This window comes from Gobio gobio (assembly GCF_949357685.1).
Source record: "Gobio gobio genome assembly, chromosome: 22".
NCBI lineage: Eukaryota > Metazoa > Chordata > Actinopteri > Cypriniformes > Gobionidae > Gobio > Gobio gobio.
In genome coordinates, this window is record NC_137118.1 from 28,842,383 (window position 1) to 28,858,109 (window position 15,727).

Genomic DNA, 15,727 nt, shown 5'->3' on the forward strand with positions numbered 1-15,727 from the left:
CATCATTCACAGCTGTTTAAATAGCCATTGTATAGGACATAAATTAGGTTAAACTACTGCATGTCCGCCCACAGAAAAATAAATAAATATAAAAATTACCAACACAGAACTATTGATCCACGATATGTAACGAATCTGAGGCGGCAGACAAACTGTGTGCGCATGTCACAAAATGATTCCTACTGAAAGTCAGCACATGTAAACACCAGATCGGTTTAGATAACGTCTCATGTAAACAGTCCACCGAATCTTTCAATCGGAATGATTTTAATCGGAATGACAAAAAAGTGCGCATGTAAACGTGGCTATTGTTTGCTCGCTCATCTTGCCAAGTTAGTTCTAGATTTAGTGTCTCCTAAATTTCTGGCATTGAATTTATTTATTTTGAGTTTTTTTCTTTGTTCCTGAATTTTTTGTCAAGTTTCTATCTTTATTTTGCTCTAGTTTTCTCCAGGCTTTATTTTGGTTTCTCTTTTGTTTTTCCCTTTTTCCTATCTCCAGTTATATTTAGTTCATCATTTGTTTCTGGTGTTCCAGTTTCGCCAGTTTTTATTTGCTTGGTTTTCTTTTGTTGTCTTGAGTGTTGTCTCGTGTTCGTTCCTGCCTCCTCCCTGGGATTCCCTGCCTGCTGGTTCCTTCTGCCTGGTAGCTGGACTGGCTCTGAGTGTGTGAGCAGCAAGTACGGATCTCAGATTCATTGTGTCCTGCCCTGTCTTCACCACTACCACCTGGCCTGGTCAGTCCTCAGAGGTTCTTCGACCTGCTGTATCTCGAAGCTGGTTCCAGCAGTCAAACTCATCTGTCCTGTCATTATTCCCCGTTGGCCCTGCTGTTTATATACCCTATTCATTAACAACATGTATTCTTATTTCTATGCCATAGTTATTATATTGATTAATAATAGATAGTAATCTGTGTGCTTCGTATATGTGCATTTCTGAAATGCATAACATGTACAAATCAATTTAAATTGTAATGTAGATGCATTTTCTGTGAAGCTGCTTTGAAACGATATGTATCATGAAAAGTGCTATACAAATAAATTTGAATTGAAAAATGTAATTGTTTGGACTCACTCATCCACTACCCTCTTGTGCCTTGTTGAACTGTCCTGTCAATAATTGTTTTGTGTGTTTTTTTTCACTCTGCATCTGGGTCCTCTGTTTCAGAAGTCCTGACAGAAATGCATGTAACTTAGTTATGTATTTAAAATACAAAATTTTAGTAACTATTTCATCAGTTACATTTTAAAAGGGTGGTAATGAAATTAGTTACATCCAAAAAGTATTACCAAAGTGATTACTTTGAATTGTAATGTAATTTATTACATTCTGAGAGAAAAAGACAGAATTGTAGGATGCAAACTCGCAATTGCGAGAGAAAGTCGTAGTTACATTTTATATTTAGAGGCGGAAACAAGTTTCCATGAAACACCATGCATTAGGAGCAGGGAGTGGAAACTTTTGAACAGGATGTGTACATTTTCTTATTTTGTTTAAAGACTATATTTTTTTCATTTAGTACTGCCCTTCAGAAGCTAATAACTACATGTTTCCCAGAAGACAAAATGGGTACAATTTACCCTGTTCATCTAATTGTAAGTTTACTTAATGCATCATGTTGCCTTCCTGAGCATCAATATTTTTTTTTTTCCTAAGATTGTCTGCATTTTTTGTTTCAATACATATTGTGGAAAACTGATGTTTAAAATAATATAGAGAGGAAAATCAAGTCCTATGTTTGGTGGTCCCTTTGGGTCACATACGTTAGTAGTATTCCAAAGTATTCTAAAGGTATTTAGATCAAGTTACAAAACTTGTGTAATCTAGCGAAATACATTACAAATTACTTTTTAAAGCATGTATTTTGTAATCTGTAATGAAATGCATTTTAAAAGTAACCTTCCCAACCCTGCCACCTGCAGATCTATACAGGTGGTGCTGGGGAAGGTGGAGGGTTTCTGAAAGCACGCTGCACTGCTAAAGCTGGGCATACACTGTGCGAGTTTTGTCCGATTTTGAGCCGAATTCTGACTCTATTTTGGGTCTTGCCAATTTTCAGCATTGTCGTGCGTCGTTTGTCGTGGCATGTCGGAAATTCTGGTCGCCCATCGTGAGGTTATCGCAGAGCTACGAACTGATTGCCTATATTTACCCTCACTGCGCCTGCGCAAAAGCAGAAGTTGAACCATTTAATCTTTAATGCAGCAAGAAAGAAAACGAAAAGAGGGAGATCTTTTAAGTTCTGTAGGCAGCTATCAAATAGCAGCAGTTAGAAAACTGTTGCATGAGTCCAGTTCGTGTTGTAAAATGGATAATCTAAGTCTTCCAAACCACTGTTTAGCCTATCAAATGCCTCTTTTATTAATTCAGCTACTTGATCATTAATTTACTTGTTTCACTTTATCTACTTATTTAATATTTACTTAACTTTATTATCACAGGAAATGTGAACCGTTGTCCATAATTTGACAATTGGTGATAAAGAAAAATGTCACGTCGCAATATTGAAATTTATTTTTTCATTTTAAATCATGAAGGCGAGTCAATATGCATTTATTGGATGGACGGAGAAAGCACGGACGCCTGCATTTCATCTGACGGTACGCACAAAAGGTTTTTTATTTAACACTATTAAAGTTAAATAAGCGTAGCCTAACTATTACGCACCTTTCGGAGCATCAGTGAGAGCAATGGCACAGCAGGATGAGTAAAGCCTAGTCTATCTCTAGATGTTTTAAATGTTTTTAAATCTGAAAACTGGAAAAAAGCAACAACATTGTCAGACATCCATTTAGCGCATGTTCACAGAGAAAAACTACTGAAAAACAGCGCTGGTCCTCTCAGTACTGTTTATTTTACTGAGAAATCACTTCTGATGATTCAGTGAGAGAGAGCAGTCCAAACTCATTCAAGTGGATTCAGGCCGTTTTGCAAACGCGTTTGACCCATTCATAATTTAGAACACAATTTTAGCATCAAATGTGCCCAGTTCATTTACACAGTTTAACTTCTTGAACCTAATGCTGTTAAACTAAATATACTTTTTTTTTCTTAAATATCCACATAAACAACAAATTGTTTGTCACTATAGCAACAGTAGACCCCAGTTCATAGGCTATACCCCCGGGCCTCACACATCACGTTCGCACAGCGCCTCGTACCCCCCTTGCGACGGGCCTGGTTAAGCCATAGAAGTCTTAACACATGGGGATCCCTTTAAATAACAAATTTGTTTCATGCTACTAGGAGAAACAATGTGAAGTTGATCGTTTAGTCACTGACTTGATTCACGGATGCATAAACAGTATTAAATGATTTAGAAAGAAAGTCTGTGTGAACTTGAATAATTTGCAACACATCAGAAATCACTGATCACCGATCAGGCATTAATGAACACTGTTACTTACGCTTTGTTGCGGTGCTGTCGAATCCATATCATAAAAGTCTGTTTGTATAGCCTGTGCTGACATTGCGACTGACTTAAATGAAAAAAATAAAACTGAATCCATTTTCTCCAAATTCTCTGGGCGGGCAAAGCAGAGAAAGGGGTACCTTTCCCTTTCTCTGCTTTGCCCTTCCAGAGAATTTGGAGAAAATGGATAAACGTATTTTTAGCGTATTTAATAAACGTTAAACTTTATTAAACGTATTTATAGCGTTCATATCCTTCAGTGAATTAACTTGTTTAATAAAATATAGGCTAAATATCAGTTATATAAGAAAGAGTGATGTTAATGAGAGAGTGATGAAATTAGAAGAGAGTAGGTATGACAAGATAATCTACTCCCCACTAACATGGTTTTGAAAGCTATTTATTATAATTTTTTAGCCTTGAAACATCTTAAGTTAAAATGCACATATGTAAATCATGCCCCCCAAAAAAGCTCAAATTTGGACCTCGCTGGTTTTAAAACTCCTTAAGGCAGTATTCTCAAAAGTTGTTGCTGTTTCTGGAAACCTGTTTGCTTTGACCACATATCTGGAGTTAATGCATGTATGCTGTTAATGTGTTGCAGCCAGGAATATTTATATAGGCCTACTTAAAGGGTTAGTTCACCCAAAAATGAAAATTCTGTCATTAATTACTTACCCTCGTGTCGTTCGACACCCGTCAGACCTCCGTTCATCTTCGGAACAGAAATTAAGATATTTTAGTTGAAATCTGATGGCTCTGAAAGTCCTCCATTGGCTCAATGGTACTCTACACTCTCAAGACCCTTAAAAGGTACTAAAGACGTCGTTACAAAGTCCATCTCACTACAGTGGTTCTAAAATAACTTTATGAATCGGCGACAATAGTTTTTGTGCACAAAAAAACCCTAAATAACGACTTACATAGTGATGATGATTTCAAAACAAAGCATCATGAAGCTTCGAAGCGTTATGAATCACTGAGCCGAATGATGATTCGGATCGCGTGTCAAACCGCCAAACTGCTGAAATTTGGCGATTCAAACCGCTGAATCGACTCACTGATTCATAACGCTTCGAAGCTTCATGATGCTTTGTTTTGAAATCGTCATCACTATGTAAGTCGTTATTTAGGGTTTTTTTGCGCACAAAAACTATTGTCGCCGATTCATAAAGTTATTTTAGAACCACTGTAGTGAGATGGACTTTGTAACGACGTCTTTAGTGTCTTTTAAGGGTCTTGAGAGTGTAGAGTACCATTGTGCCAATGGAGGACTTTCAGAGCAATCAGATTTCAACTAAAATATCTTAATTTCTGTTCCGAAGATGAACGGAGGTCTGACGGGTGTCGAACGACATGAGGGTAAGTAATTAATGACAGAATTTTCATTTTTGGGTGAACTAACCCTTTAATATTAAAATTGAATATTCAGACAGTATATACAGACAGTGTTTTAAAAAAAAATACTAATTATTAATGTGGTAGAAAACGTTATGGCACCAAGATCGGCTACTATGGGGGCCCTTGGGTTTGTAATAGCCCCAGGGCCCTATGTGTTCTTAATTCGGGTTTTAATCATTTTTATACTTCCCATTTTTTAGTTTGAATTTACATTGTGAAAAACAAGGTTGTGTCGCATTTTATTTTAACATAGTATCATCATCATATCAATGTAGATGTAGATGGACTAAAATAAAACCATTAAAATATCAAGTAAATAAGTATTGGGATACTTGGTGCCACAGTGACACTCTTGTCCCAAAAAGTATTGCTATACCACGATACTCAATATGTCTCCTCAACCACCACCAATGTGCAGCATCCACCTGGATGATGCCACAGTAGCCATATTGCACCAGAACGCCCACCACACACCAGCTGATTGGTGGAGAGGAGACAGAGTGATGAAGCCAATCAGTATATAGGGATTATTAGGAGGCCATGATGGACAGAGGCCAATGGGCAAATTTGGCCCGGATGCCGGGGTTACACCCCTACTCTTTTTCCGAAGGACATCCTGGGATTTTTTTATGACCACAGAGTCAGGACCTCGGTTTAACGTCTCATCCGAAGGAGAATTTCTAGCCACTGGGGGACCATAGACAGGCTAGGGGAACTCATATTAAATTGTCATGTGTCATGTGACCTTTAAGTGGACCTTAAAGTGGACCCTCCGAGAACATAAAAACATGCAAAACCTAATAAAAAAAATAATAAAAAAAAATACTAATTTTGTGCTAATAGAGTTCAAGAGACTAAAAATCTGTGATGAATTAATGTTTCAAATACAAGCGTCAACCAAATCAGAGATAGACAGTTTTACTGAGACAGTACATCTGAAAAACTTCATCATTCATAAAAAAAACATTCATAAAACTAATTAAAAACTAATGTCCAAACACTAATAATCATTTATAGGCTGAGAAGTGTTTGTTTGTTCAAAGTGGAAAAAGTGTATAAAGATAATGTTTCGAGAGTGATTTTCAGAGCAGTAAAAAGCTCAGATAACATTCTGGAAGTTGTCTGTCATTGATTTGTGCTTGAAGACACGTTCAAATCCAGTTTAGAGTAATGGACGAGCACATAATATATTGTAACATGTGCACATAATATATTGTTCCATCACTATTACTTTTATCTCTGAATATGTTCCGTTGTTAGAAATCACTTTATGTTGTTTAAATGCTTTGGCAATACAAAATGTATGTTTTTGTCATGCCAATAAAGCTTCCTGAATTGAATTGAATTGAATTGAATTGAATTGAATTGAATTGAATTGAATTGAATTGAATTGAATTGAATTGAATTGAATTGAATTGAATTGAGAGAGAGAGAGAGAGAGAGAGCGAGAGAGAGAGAGAGAGAGAGAGAGAGAGAGAGAGAGAGACAGGCACAGCTGCAGAACTCACCGCTGGAGCAGTCGGACCCTCCCCAGCCCGGCTCACACTGACAGGTGTTGGGGGCCACGCAGCGGCCATGCACACATTTCTCAGCACAGTGGGCTACAGCGAAAACAAGAGTCAGGTCAGATTTCAGTCTTTCTGTGAGCAGAGCAGCAAACAAACATGAGGAGAAACCACATAAAACAACATAGACTGTGATGCTAGGAGGCCCCGTCCACTAGCCCCAAATCCTGCTCCTCAGGATTTTATATCAAATTATCAGTTTTAGTGATGAGTACTTTTGAGGGTATGTTAACATAATTCAGCAAACAGACTTGATATCTGTGTGCCAGAAGAAGTTATAATGAGGGAGAAATGATCATGAATCACAGTAGAAAGTTAAAGTTTCCCTGAGATTAACAGTAATTCAGTGATGAGGAGTAACAACATATGATTACAGTCACTGAAAACACAAAAGACTCTTTCAGGCCGAATAAAAGTGTGTTTGAGTTTATTCACTGCTCATATCTATCTATCTATCTATCTATCTATCTATCTATCTATCTATCTATCTATCTATCTATCTATCTATCTATCTATCTATCTATCTATCTATCTATCTATCTATCTATCTATCTATCTATCTATCTATCTATCTATCTATCTATCTATCTATCTATCTATCTATCTATCTATCTATCTATCTATCTATCTATCTATCTATCTATCTATCTATCTATCTATCTATCTATCTATCTATCTATCTATCTATCTATCTATCTATCTATCTATCTATCTATCTATCTATCTATCTATCTTTCTATCTGTCTGTCGGTCGGTCTGTCTGTCAATCAATCTATCTAATATCAGTTTGTGATTAGTTATGGTTTCAGTTTGTGATTCTACAGTATTAAAAGTGCTTTAGAGTTTCTACAGGTTAACAGAGTAATGCCAAATTCAGTCTGTCTGTCTGCAAGTGCAACTCCTGTCTCTTTGAATGAGGAAACTCAAATTCTCCAAAACCGTTCGCCAAGCTTACAATTCAATTTCATATTTGAAATCACCAATGAAATCGGACAACTGTCTCATATATTTTGTTTCTAGACGCTCAAATCATGACAAAAAATAAAAAATGTTCAGGCTGGACCAAGCTAATGTGTATGCGCAGTCCTAAGCACACGTTTCAGAACACTGACAGTTTCTATAGAAACTGGAGCTTCTAATGGCAGCAGCGGTGATGCGATGACTTTACCAATCAGTGATTGGATTTTTTTGTTAGAAGGCAGGACTTATTCCGCCATATTGCGCATTTCATTTTCTCCCATTCATAGTAATACGAGTGCACTTTCTGTATATCAAGTCTTTGGTAATACTCACGAACACATATATCTCTGCTTTCGTAGAAGCCTGGGCAGCACTGAGACTTGCGGCGATGCATCGTCTTCTCCCCCCTGCGGTAGGCCGTCCTATAGCTCACCCTAAAACAGAGAGGAAAAACTACAGAATTTAAAAAGTGCATTTATCAATAAGTCATTCAATATAATATATATATATTAATGAATTTGATACAAAATTTGAAAAGGGTTCTACAAAACCTTTATAAACTATAAAATCTGAGTGTTGTAAAGCACACACACCTGTGCTGAGTGCATTTGAACCAGTTGAGGATGTCCGTGCAGCTGGTGTAGTAAATCTGATCAAACGGATGAGCATACGACTCCTGCACGGTCACTGAGTAACTAAAGAACACACACACACACACACACACACACACACACACACACACACACATGAAGTCTCTGATATATGTGCGTGTGGTCCCATTACTCCAGCACTAATGGCTAATGAGAACAGCAGTTACGTGCTGTTATCTGTGTATGAAAATGAAGTTGCTGACAAACTACAGACAGAATGTCACGTTCAACGTGTGTGGGCTACTACTGCAACTAAATACATATAGAAATCAAATCAATAAAGCAAACGGTTTACTTTAAAGCAACTCTTATCTAGTTCTCTAGGCGGCACCTGTCTGGTATTTGTGTGGCGTCTTTAAGATATTCATAACAGCACCACAAATTCCTGCTCCACCAGTAAAACAGTTAATAGTGACAAAAGCTCTTTTGTTTCTTTTGGAACATTTGTGGCTGTCGGCTGGGTATAGTAAAAAGACCGTTATTTGTGTATAAATGAGAAATATCATTGTAAATAGTGATAGCTGTCTATTGAACTAAAGTGTTCTTATTTGAATCTACTGTGAGTGCTACAGTATAATGAATGGACATACTTATAATGTATGTTACTCTCTGCAGCAGTAATAAGTACAGTAAAACACCCAGAACGATGTGAATGTGCTGAGAAATCTTGCACACAAATTTTATACATGTTTGGCCGTACGGTCACACATTCTCTGGTTTAGGAAACTCTTCCCTAGTGCACAGCTGTTCCCACACATTACTGAGTGAAAGTAAATCTAGCTGGGAAAGAAAACTCCATCTTTGTTCTTTTCAATCTGCTTTAATGGATTTCCGAGCCATTCCTTAATTTGGCCACGGACATCTCCTGCCTGTTAACACTGAGTGTGTGTGTGTGTGTGTGTGTGTGTGTGTGTGTGTGTGTGTGTGTGTGTGTGTGTGTGTGTGTGTGTGTGTGTGTGTGTGTGTGTGTGTGTGTGTGTGTGTGTGTGTGTGTGTGTGTGCGCGTGCGTGTGTGTGTGTGTGCGCGTGCGTGTGTGTGTGTGTGCGCGTGCGTGTGTGTGTGTGTGCGCGTGCGTGTGTGTGTGTGTGTGTGTGTGTGTGTGTTTTGTATTTGTCTGTATTTGTATTGACTCCTCTGAGCTGAAGGAAAATAAGCAGTTATTTGTGCTTGTTACAAAATGCTGAAGAAGATAGAGCTGTCAGTCTTTATCAATATTTATGAGTAGGAAGTGATCCTATTAAACCCACAAAAATCTAGGTTTTACATGTTTTCTTAAACATATGTTAAAAGGCAAAAGTGGGTATTGAACTTGAGATTCATTTATTTTACTTTTATAGTAATGGAATCATTTAATTATTGTATTACTCTATTCAACTGCAAACTTAGCAACACTTAATCATAATTAACTCAAGAATTAAACATTTGATTGGCTCCAAATGAAAAGTGCTAGACTAACTGGACTAGTCACAGCACTTATATTGTTGCCCTATTGTTACTTTTATTGCTTCTGTTGCTCTCCTCATTTGTAAGTTGCTTTGGATAAACGTGTCTGCTAAATGATTAAATGTAAAAGTAAAATGAAGGTAACAAATGTGCATCTGCTGTAACACAAAACATTTCTTTCATACATTCTGCCTGAAAACCGTGTTGACTTATTAGGGTCCCTTCCTCTGTATTAGTCATGTCAGACTCAATAGTTTGAACTCTGCTATGGGAAAAAAGATCCATAAAAAATGTTTACAGAAAGAAAAAAGCATGAGAACAGTGACTGTAAGTGATAGGCTTCACGGAGAACAATTTTTTTTTTAAATTTTGTAATATAACAAGCAGAGACTGTGTTCAACCTTATAGCACATTTTACAAGAGAAGATCACAATCAAAGATACTAAATATAGATCAAACATTTATTAATTCTAAACAACAACTGACCATAATAAACAGATGAGTAACTTTTCTGACCAAACAAGTATAGTCTCATTTGTGCTCAGTTTGCACTTATATCGCAAATTAGCAGAATCTGACAACAGAGACAGAGCTTCTGTGGGTTACTACAAAAGACACAGAAGGTGTGTGTGTGTGTGTGTGTGTGTGTGTGTGTGTGTGTGTGTGTGTGTGCGTGCGTGCGTGCGTGCGTGCGTGCGTGCGTGCGTGCGTGCGTGCGTGCGTGCGTGTGTGCGTCTCACCTCTCCCAGTGACTGCAGACATTAGGGTCATCCAGGTTGAGTGATGATGTCACAGCAATCAAACAGAATGAGACAGCCAATAAAAGAAGACTACAGGATGACATCATTACTGCAAACACCTTCATACAAACAGAAAACACACCGGATATAGTTTGCATTCACTCATCATCACATATACACGTCACGAGAGCTTCATTTTCAATTGCAATAAACATAATATTAATGACCTGTATGTATCACTGAAACGTTTCAAGAGAAGTAACAACTTCTTCTTTTTGTATTTGTCAAAATGCTAAAGGAAGTTTAACTTAAAAATGACTTTTGTTAAAAGAAACTGTTTATACAGCAGATCTGCAACCTTCTGGGAAATAACTGGGAAAATAAAGTGGGATAACTGGAATCTATGTTTAGTGCAGGATTTTCTGCGCAAGTCATAATGCGCTTTGAGGATGTTCACATATTCAATGTCCTATTTTGACCATTTGGGAACGGCGCAATAGACAACGCTGGCTATGGACTAGCGAGGAGGTAACAAATCTTTTTTACAAGAAACTCAGCAAAACAGCTGATGGTTAAAGTAAGGTGGGTGCTCTCAGGTATGAGGAGGCTGGTGGCATTCATTATGTGAGCACTCACTCTATATTTAATAACACTATGTATAATCACTTTCCCAAAAACATGTAGGTCATCCAACTGCTCTGTGACACACAATAAAGATAATGTGCATAAAGTAGCTGATGGAAACATGCAATATTTTACACTCTGTTAGTGGAATTTTCAGAAATGTGCATAAAACTTTTGAATAAAACTCAACATGCTTCGTTGACTGTCACCATTTTTTTCAACTCTCTCCTAGTTAAATGTCTTGTACTGAGCTCTTCACAATATCCTGCTGAATGCTTTACAGACACCAATGTCATGCTGACTACATCAAATTGTGACTGATGGAGTGTTTGATCATGTCATCACAGTACAGATGCTCACATGCTTTAGAAATCATGAAGGAATAAGTATAGAAAAACTGCTTAAATACACCATTGATGTTTACACTGAACTAGGAGATTAGTTAATGGATTCAACAAGATAGTAAATCTTGAGAAGGAATTTGTTGGTCAACAGTTTAAGAACAAGTAGGCTACTCTAGCACTAGACAATTTTTCATGCACAACCCAGTTCATGCCTGAATGTATAGTCCCTAAATGCCATCCAGATGGACATACTCTGCATTTCACAACAAATTCAGAGAGATCCGGGAGAGAGAGCGCGCTCTGTTAGCACCATGCAGAGACACAAAGCGGTGGCCAGTCATGTGCGCAGAGACACTCATCATGTTTTGTGGAAGGCCAGACAGAGGCTGAATCCGAAATCGCCCCCTAAACCCTCAATCCCTATTCCCTACTTTAGTCCACTAATACAGTTGTTCACTTGAAGGAGTGAATGAAAACAAGTGAGCAAATTCGGACAGCCGTTGTGTGTACATCAGCTGTACACTCGTTATTGCAGTGCAATGTGGGATAGAATGAGTACACTAAATAACGTCCACTATATACACAATAGTGCCCTATTTAAGGGCATAGAGGGCGATTTCGGATTCAGCCAGAGAGTCCTCGAGTCCACAACTGAGATATTGTTGCGTTGATATTGTTGATGTGTGTGCACAAAAAAAGACACTTAAAAGTGGAAAATGAATAAGAGACCTTTTAAAAATGAAAAACAATGTTTTTGGTCCCCAGCAGCATGTTCGTTAGAAATTCACGACCCTGGTGACTCAAGGATTTGGCGCCGATATTGAGGGGTCCGAAGCCTACACTGTATTGGGGAGAATCTGTGACAGTTCTAGCACATCTGAAGACATGAGGTTAATCAGAACCACTTCATGCCAGACTAACAGCTGAAGCATCAGGAAATCACCAGTCAAAAGTTTGGAATAATTAAGATTTTTGTATATTTTTTTAAAAAAAGTCTCTTCTGCTCACCGAGGCTGCATTTATCTGATCAAAATTCAGTAAAATATTAATAAAATAGATATATTGTGAAATATTATAAATTAAAATAGCTGTTTTCTAGGTGAATATATTGTAAAATGTAATTTATCATCACTCCAGTCTTCAGTGTCACATGAACCTTCAGAAATCATGCTAATATGCTGATTTGCTTCTCAAGAAACATTTCTGATTATTATCATCAGTGTTGAAAACAGTTGCACTGATTCATATTTTTATCCAAACTGTGATACATTACCATTATAAGATTTTGTCACGCTTCAGGCCCAATGAAGATTAAGACCATTAGATTAACAAAATAAAGTATATTTTTATTGAACAAAAGTCAGGTAGCTTCCAAACAGAACAAGACAGAATATATCAAACATAACATGAACAATACTGGACAAAGACCTAAACAAACTGAGGGTCTTAGGCCCTGTCCACACGGAGACGCGTTTAGCTGTATACGTAAAAAATTTGTATCGTATCAGCATTTCATCCAGACGGATCTGGCATTTTAGGAGCCTGAAACTGGTATTTTTTTAAACCAGGTCCCAAAGTGGATAAATCTGAAACCGACACCCTTGTGACACCCATGCAGTCGTGTGGTGTGGACAATGAAACCGGAGATTTTGGCTTGTTGCATCAGAACCGGAACCGGCAATAACCTTTTTTCCAGGCTTCTGATTGGCCAACATTAGGGCAACATTAGGAAAATCAGTAACACACACACACGCATGCACCCTCCTCTCTCTCGCGCCAGTCAGACCAATCGTGGCAATGCATCACATATGCTTAAACTTTTATGTAGCCACGCAACAATAATTTCAGCATTCACTGTAAACACCGGGACGTGATGTTGTGACGCGATTTTTCGAACGGATGCTTCACCTAAAATGCCCCGCAATGCAAGTGATGCAAGCCAAATGCAGCGTTCTATTGAAAATTAATGTACATATTTCTGCTGTAAACTCTCTCCAAACTGCAATGAAGCCTCACGCACACGCACACACACACACACACACACACACACACACACACACACACACACACACACAGGTTGCTAGGTTACCATAGCAAATAGGCTCACCCCAGAAATGATATATTATTTGTTAGTAGCCTAATGGTAAATGCTGCAGGTGTAGAAATCCACATAAAAGATATTTACTTTGATGTCAGGGCTAGATTACAGCATGAAACCTGTTGTGCATATTAATAAATTAAATTGCTTTTCCTCTTCATTTTCATTATGCATTATTTGTTATGGTTGTTTAAAAACACAGATTTTTTTATCCGATTAATCGATTAATCGACCGATTAAGTGCTAGATTAATCGATTACAAAAAGAATCGATAGCTGCAGCCCTAGCCAACATGGCTTTACGGTTAGGGTTTATTGCCACCTGTTGGTTTGGCATGCTCTTGACAGTGCTTCATAGCGTGTTTTGCGTTTTTCATCTGGACACAATTTTTTTTAAACAACGTCAGCTGTGCTCATTAAATTAATCTCCATGACAACAGATGGGAAACTAGAACAAAGGGAAAACGGGAAACAGGTAACTGAGGAATACGAACAAAACTTCTAGGGCTGCCACTAACGACTATTTTTATATCGATTAATCTATCGACTAATTTATCGATTAATCGGTTAATCTATCGACTCATTTATCACAATAATTTTCAACAATTTTACTTAAAAACATTTAATTTAACTTGCAACATTGGCATTCATTAGTGTACTATAAAAAAAGTATAAATGTAAACAAGCCCTTGACAAAATGCAACACTAAAAGAGTAAACATCTAAAAAGTTACAAATTTGTAAACCAACATAACAAAAAAAGAGAATATCAGCAAATACTTTTTATATAGAATAGTGTTGTCACGATACCAAAATTATGACTTTGATACGATACCAGACTAAAATACTTCAATACCGATACTGAATCGAGACCATGGCAAAAATCTGTAAAAGTAATTGAATAATATGACAGAACTTACTATTCATTGTTTTATCATTGTTTTAGGGTTAAAAAACCCTAAAAAGTACTTGGCCGGCATATTCCTGCCCTGCCCTGCTGCTTCACACAGAATATTAGGTCCGGCCCTTTAAGAGCTGCACGGACCAAATTCATTGTAGTGAAGTGAAGTGAAGTGTGGCCAAGTATGATGACCCATACTTGGAATTTGTGCTCTGCATTTAACCCATCCAAGTGCACACACACAGTAGGGCGCCCCGGGGAGCAGTTGGGGGTTCGGTGCCTTGCTCAAGGGTCTTACCTCAGTCGTGGTATTGAGGGTGGAGGAGGGCGCTGGTTATTCACTCCCCCCACCTTCAATTCCTGCCAGACCTGAGATTCGAACCCGCAACCTTCCGGTTACAAGTCCGACTGTCTAACCATTAGGCCACGACTGCCCAATTTCTGCCCGACTGCCGGCTAACACCCGATTTCTCATTCAACTCTGTATTAGGGATGAAACGGTGAAACGGTATGGAAATTTCACATCACGATTATAGTGACCCAAATAATCACGGTTATCAATATTATCACGGTTTTGAGATGAAAGTACACTTTGTGCTCCTTCAGGACTTTTGTAAAAGCCAAAATTGTGATAATCACGCGCAGTTTTAATGATAAGTGAAGTTTTAGTAACTAATTTCGGGAGGAGCACGTTTAGATAATTAAACCTTCTAAATAATGGAGCACGCCAGATAACGTAATATAATCAAACCAAAGTGGAGCACGCCCAGATAATTAAAACCTAATTAAACACGAGTGGAGCATACTGAACTAATCAATTCAATCAACAACAGGAGGAGTGTTTATATACAGCTGACTCACCTTCCTTTCGTTGACAGTTTCTTAGCATTGTTGGTCTGACCGTCTGCTACAATGTCGCAAATCCAATCTTCCTCCTCTGACCAGGAAACCAGCTCTCCTCGGGACCCTCCGCCGCAATCTGCCGGCCCTAGGCCCACTCCTCCGCCGCTGGATACCGCACCCGAGCACCAGGCTTCTCAGCGCGGCCGCCAGCCTGCTCGATCCGCCTCACGCTCACCAAGACGCCGAGGCCAACCCTCGCCTCCACCAGCGAGACAGCCAACTCCTTCTCCGGCCTCCTCTTACATCTCGGCCGTCCCGACGATCCCAGCTATCGGGAAATGGACGGTAGTAGGTCTGAGGCAAGCGCTGGCGAATTCCGACGTGCAGTTCTCGCGGAAATTGAACAAAGCGGAACTGTACAGCCTTTACGTCAGCTTGCAGCCAGCCTACCGCTCTCCTAAGCCCACTTCAGCCTACAGCAGGCAGAATAGAGCTTGCAGGGCTCAGGATTCACCCCGTTCGACACCTTCTCCTCTCCGTACGAGATCCGGTGCGATTCGAGTGACGAGCCGCAGCAACAGGCCTTCAGCGAGCCTGGGACGCGCTCCAGACTCTACCGCGCCAAGGCCTCATCGGCTTGCACCCGAGGACCAACCTCGCACCGTGGCTTCTCCCGCTGTAGCGACGCTTGTAGCTGGGCCTGCCGGCCTGCCTCCAGCCTCTCAGCTCGCTCCTCCAACAGTTA

At 38.9% G+C, this 15,727-nt stretch overlaps 1 protein-coding gene across 1 annotated transcript in view; it reads right to left on the reverse strand.

The window, feature by feature from the left end:
- megf10 (multiple EGF-like-domains 10) overlaps window positions 1-15,727 on the reverse strand; it is a 153,563-nt gene that overhangs the window by 122,023 nt on the left and 15,813 nt on the right. Inside the window, exons 2-5 of the mRNA XM_079804917.1 lie at window positions 10,175-10,293; window positions 7,934-8,035; window positions 7,674-7,774; window positions 6,324-6,416 (exon numbers count right to left, since the gene is read on the reverse strand). Of these exons, the coding sequence (XP_079661043.1) occupies window positions 6,324-6,416; window positions 7,674-7,774; window positions 7,934-8,035; window positions 10,175-10,281 (403 nt within the window). The 5' untranslated portion in view covers window positions 10,282-10,293. The remainder of the gene's footprint in view (window positions 1-6,323; window positions 6,417-7,673; window positions 7,775-7,933; window positions 8,036-10,174; window positions 10,294-15,727) is intronic.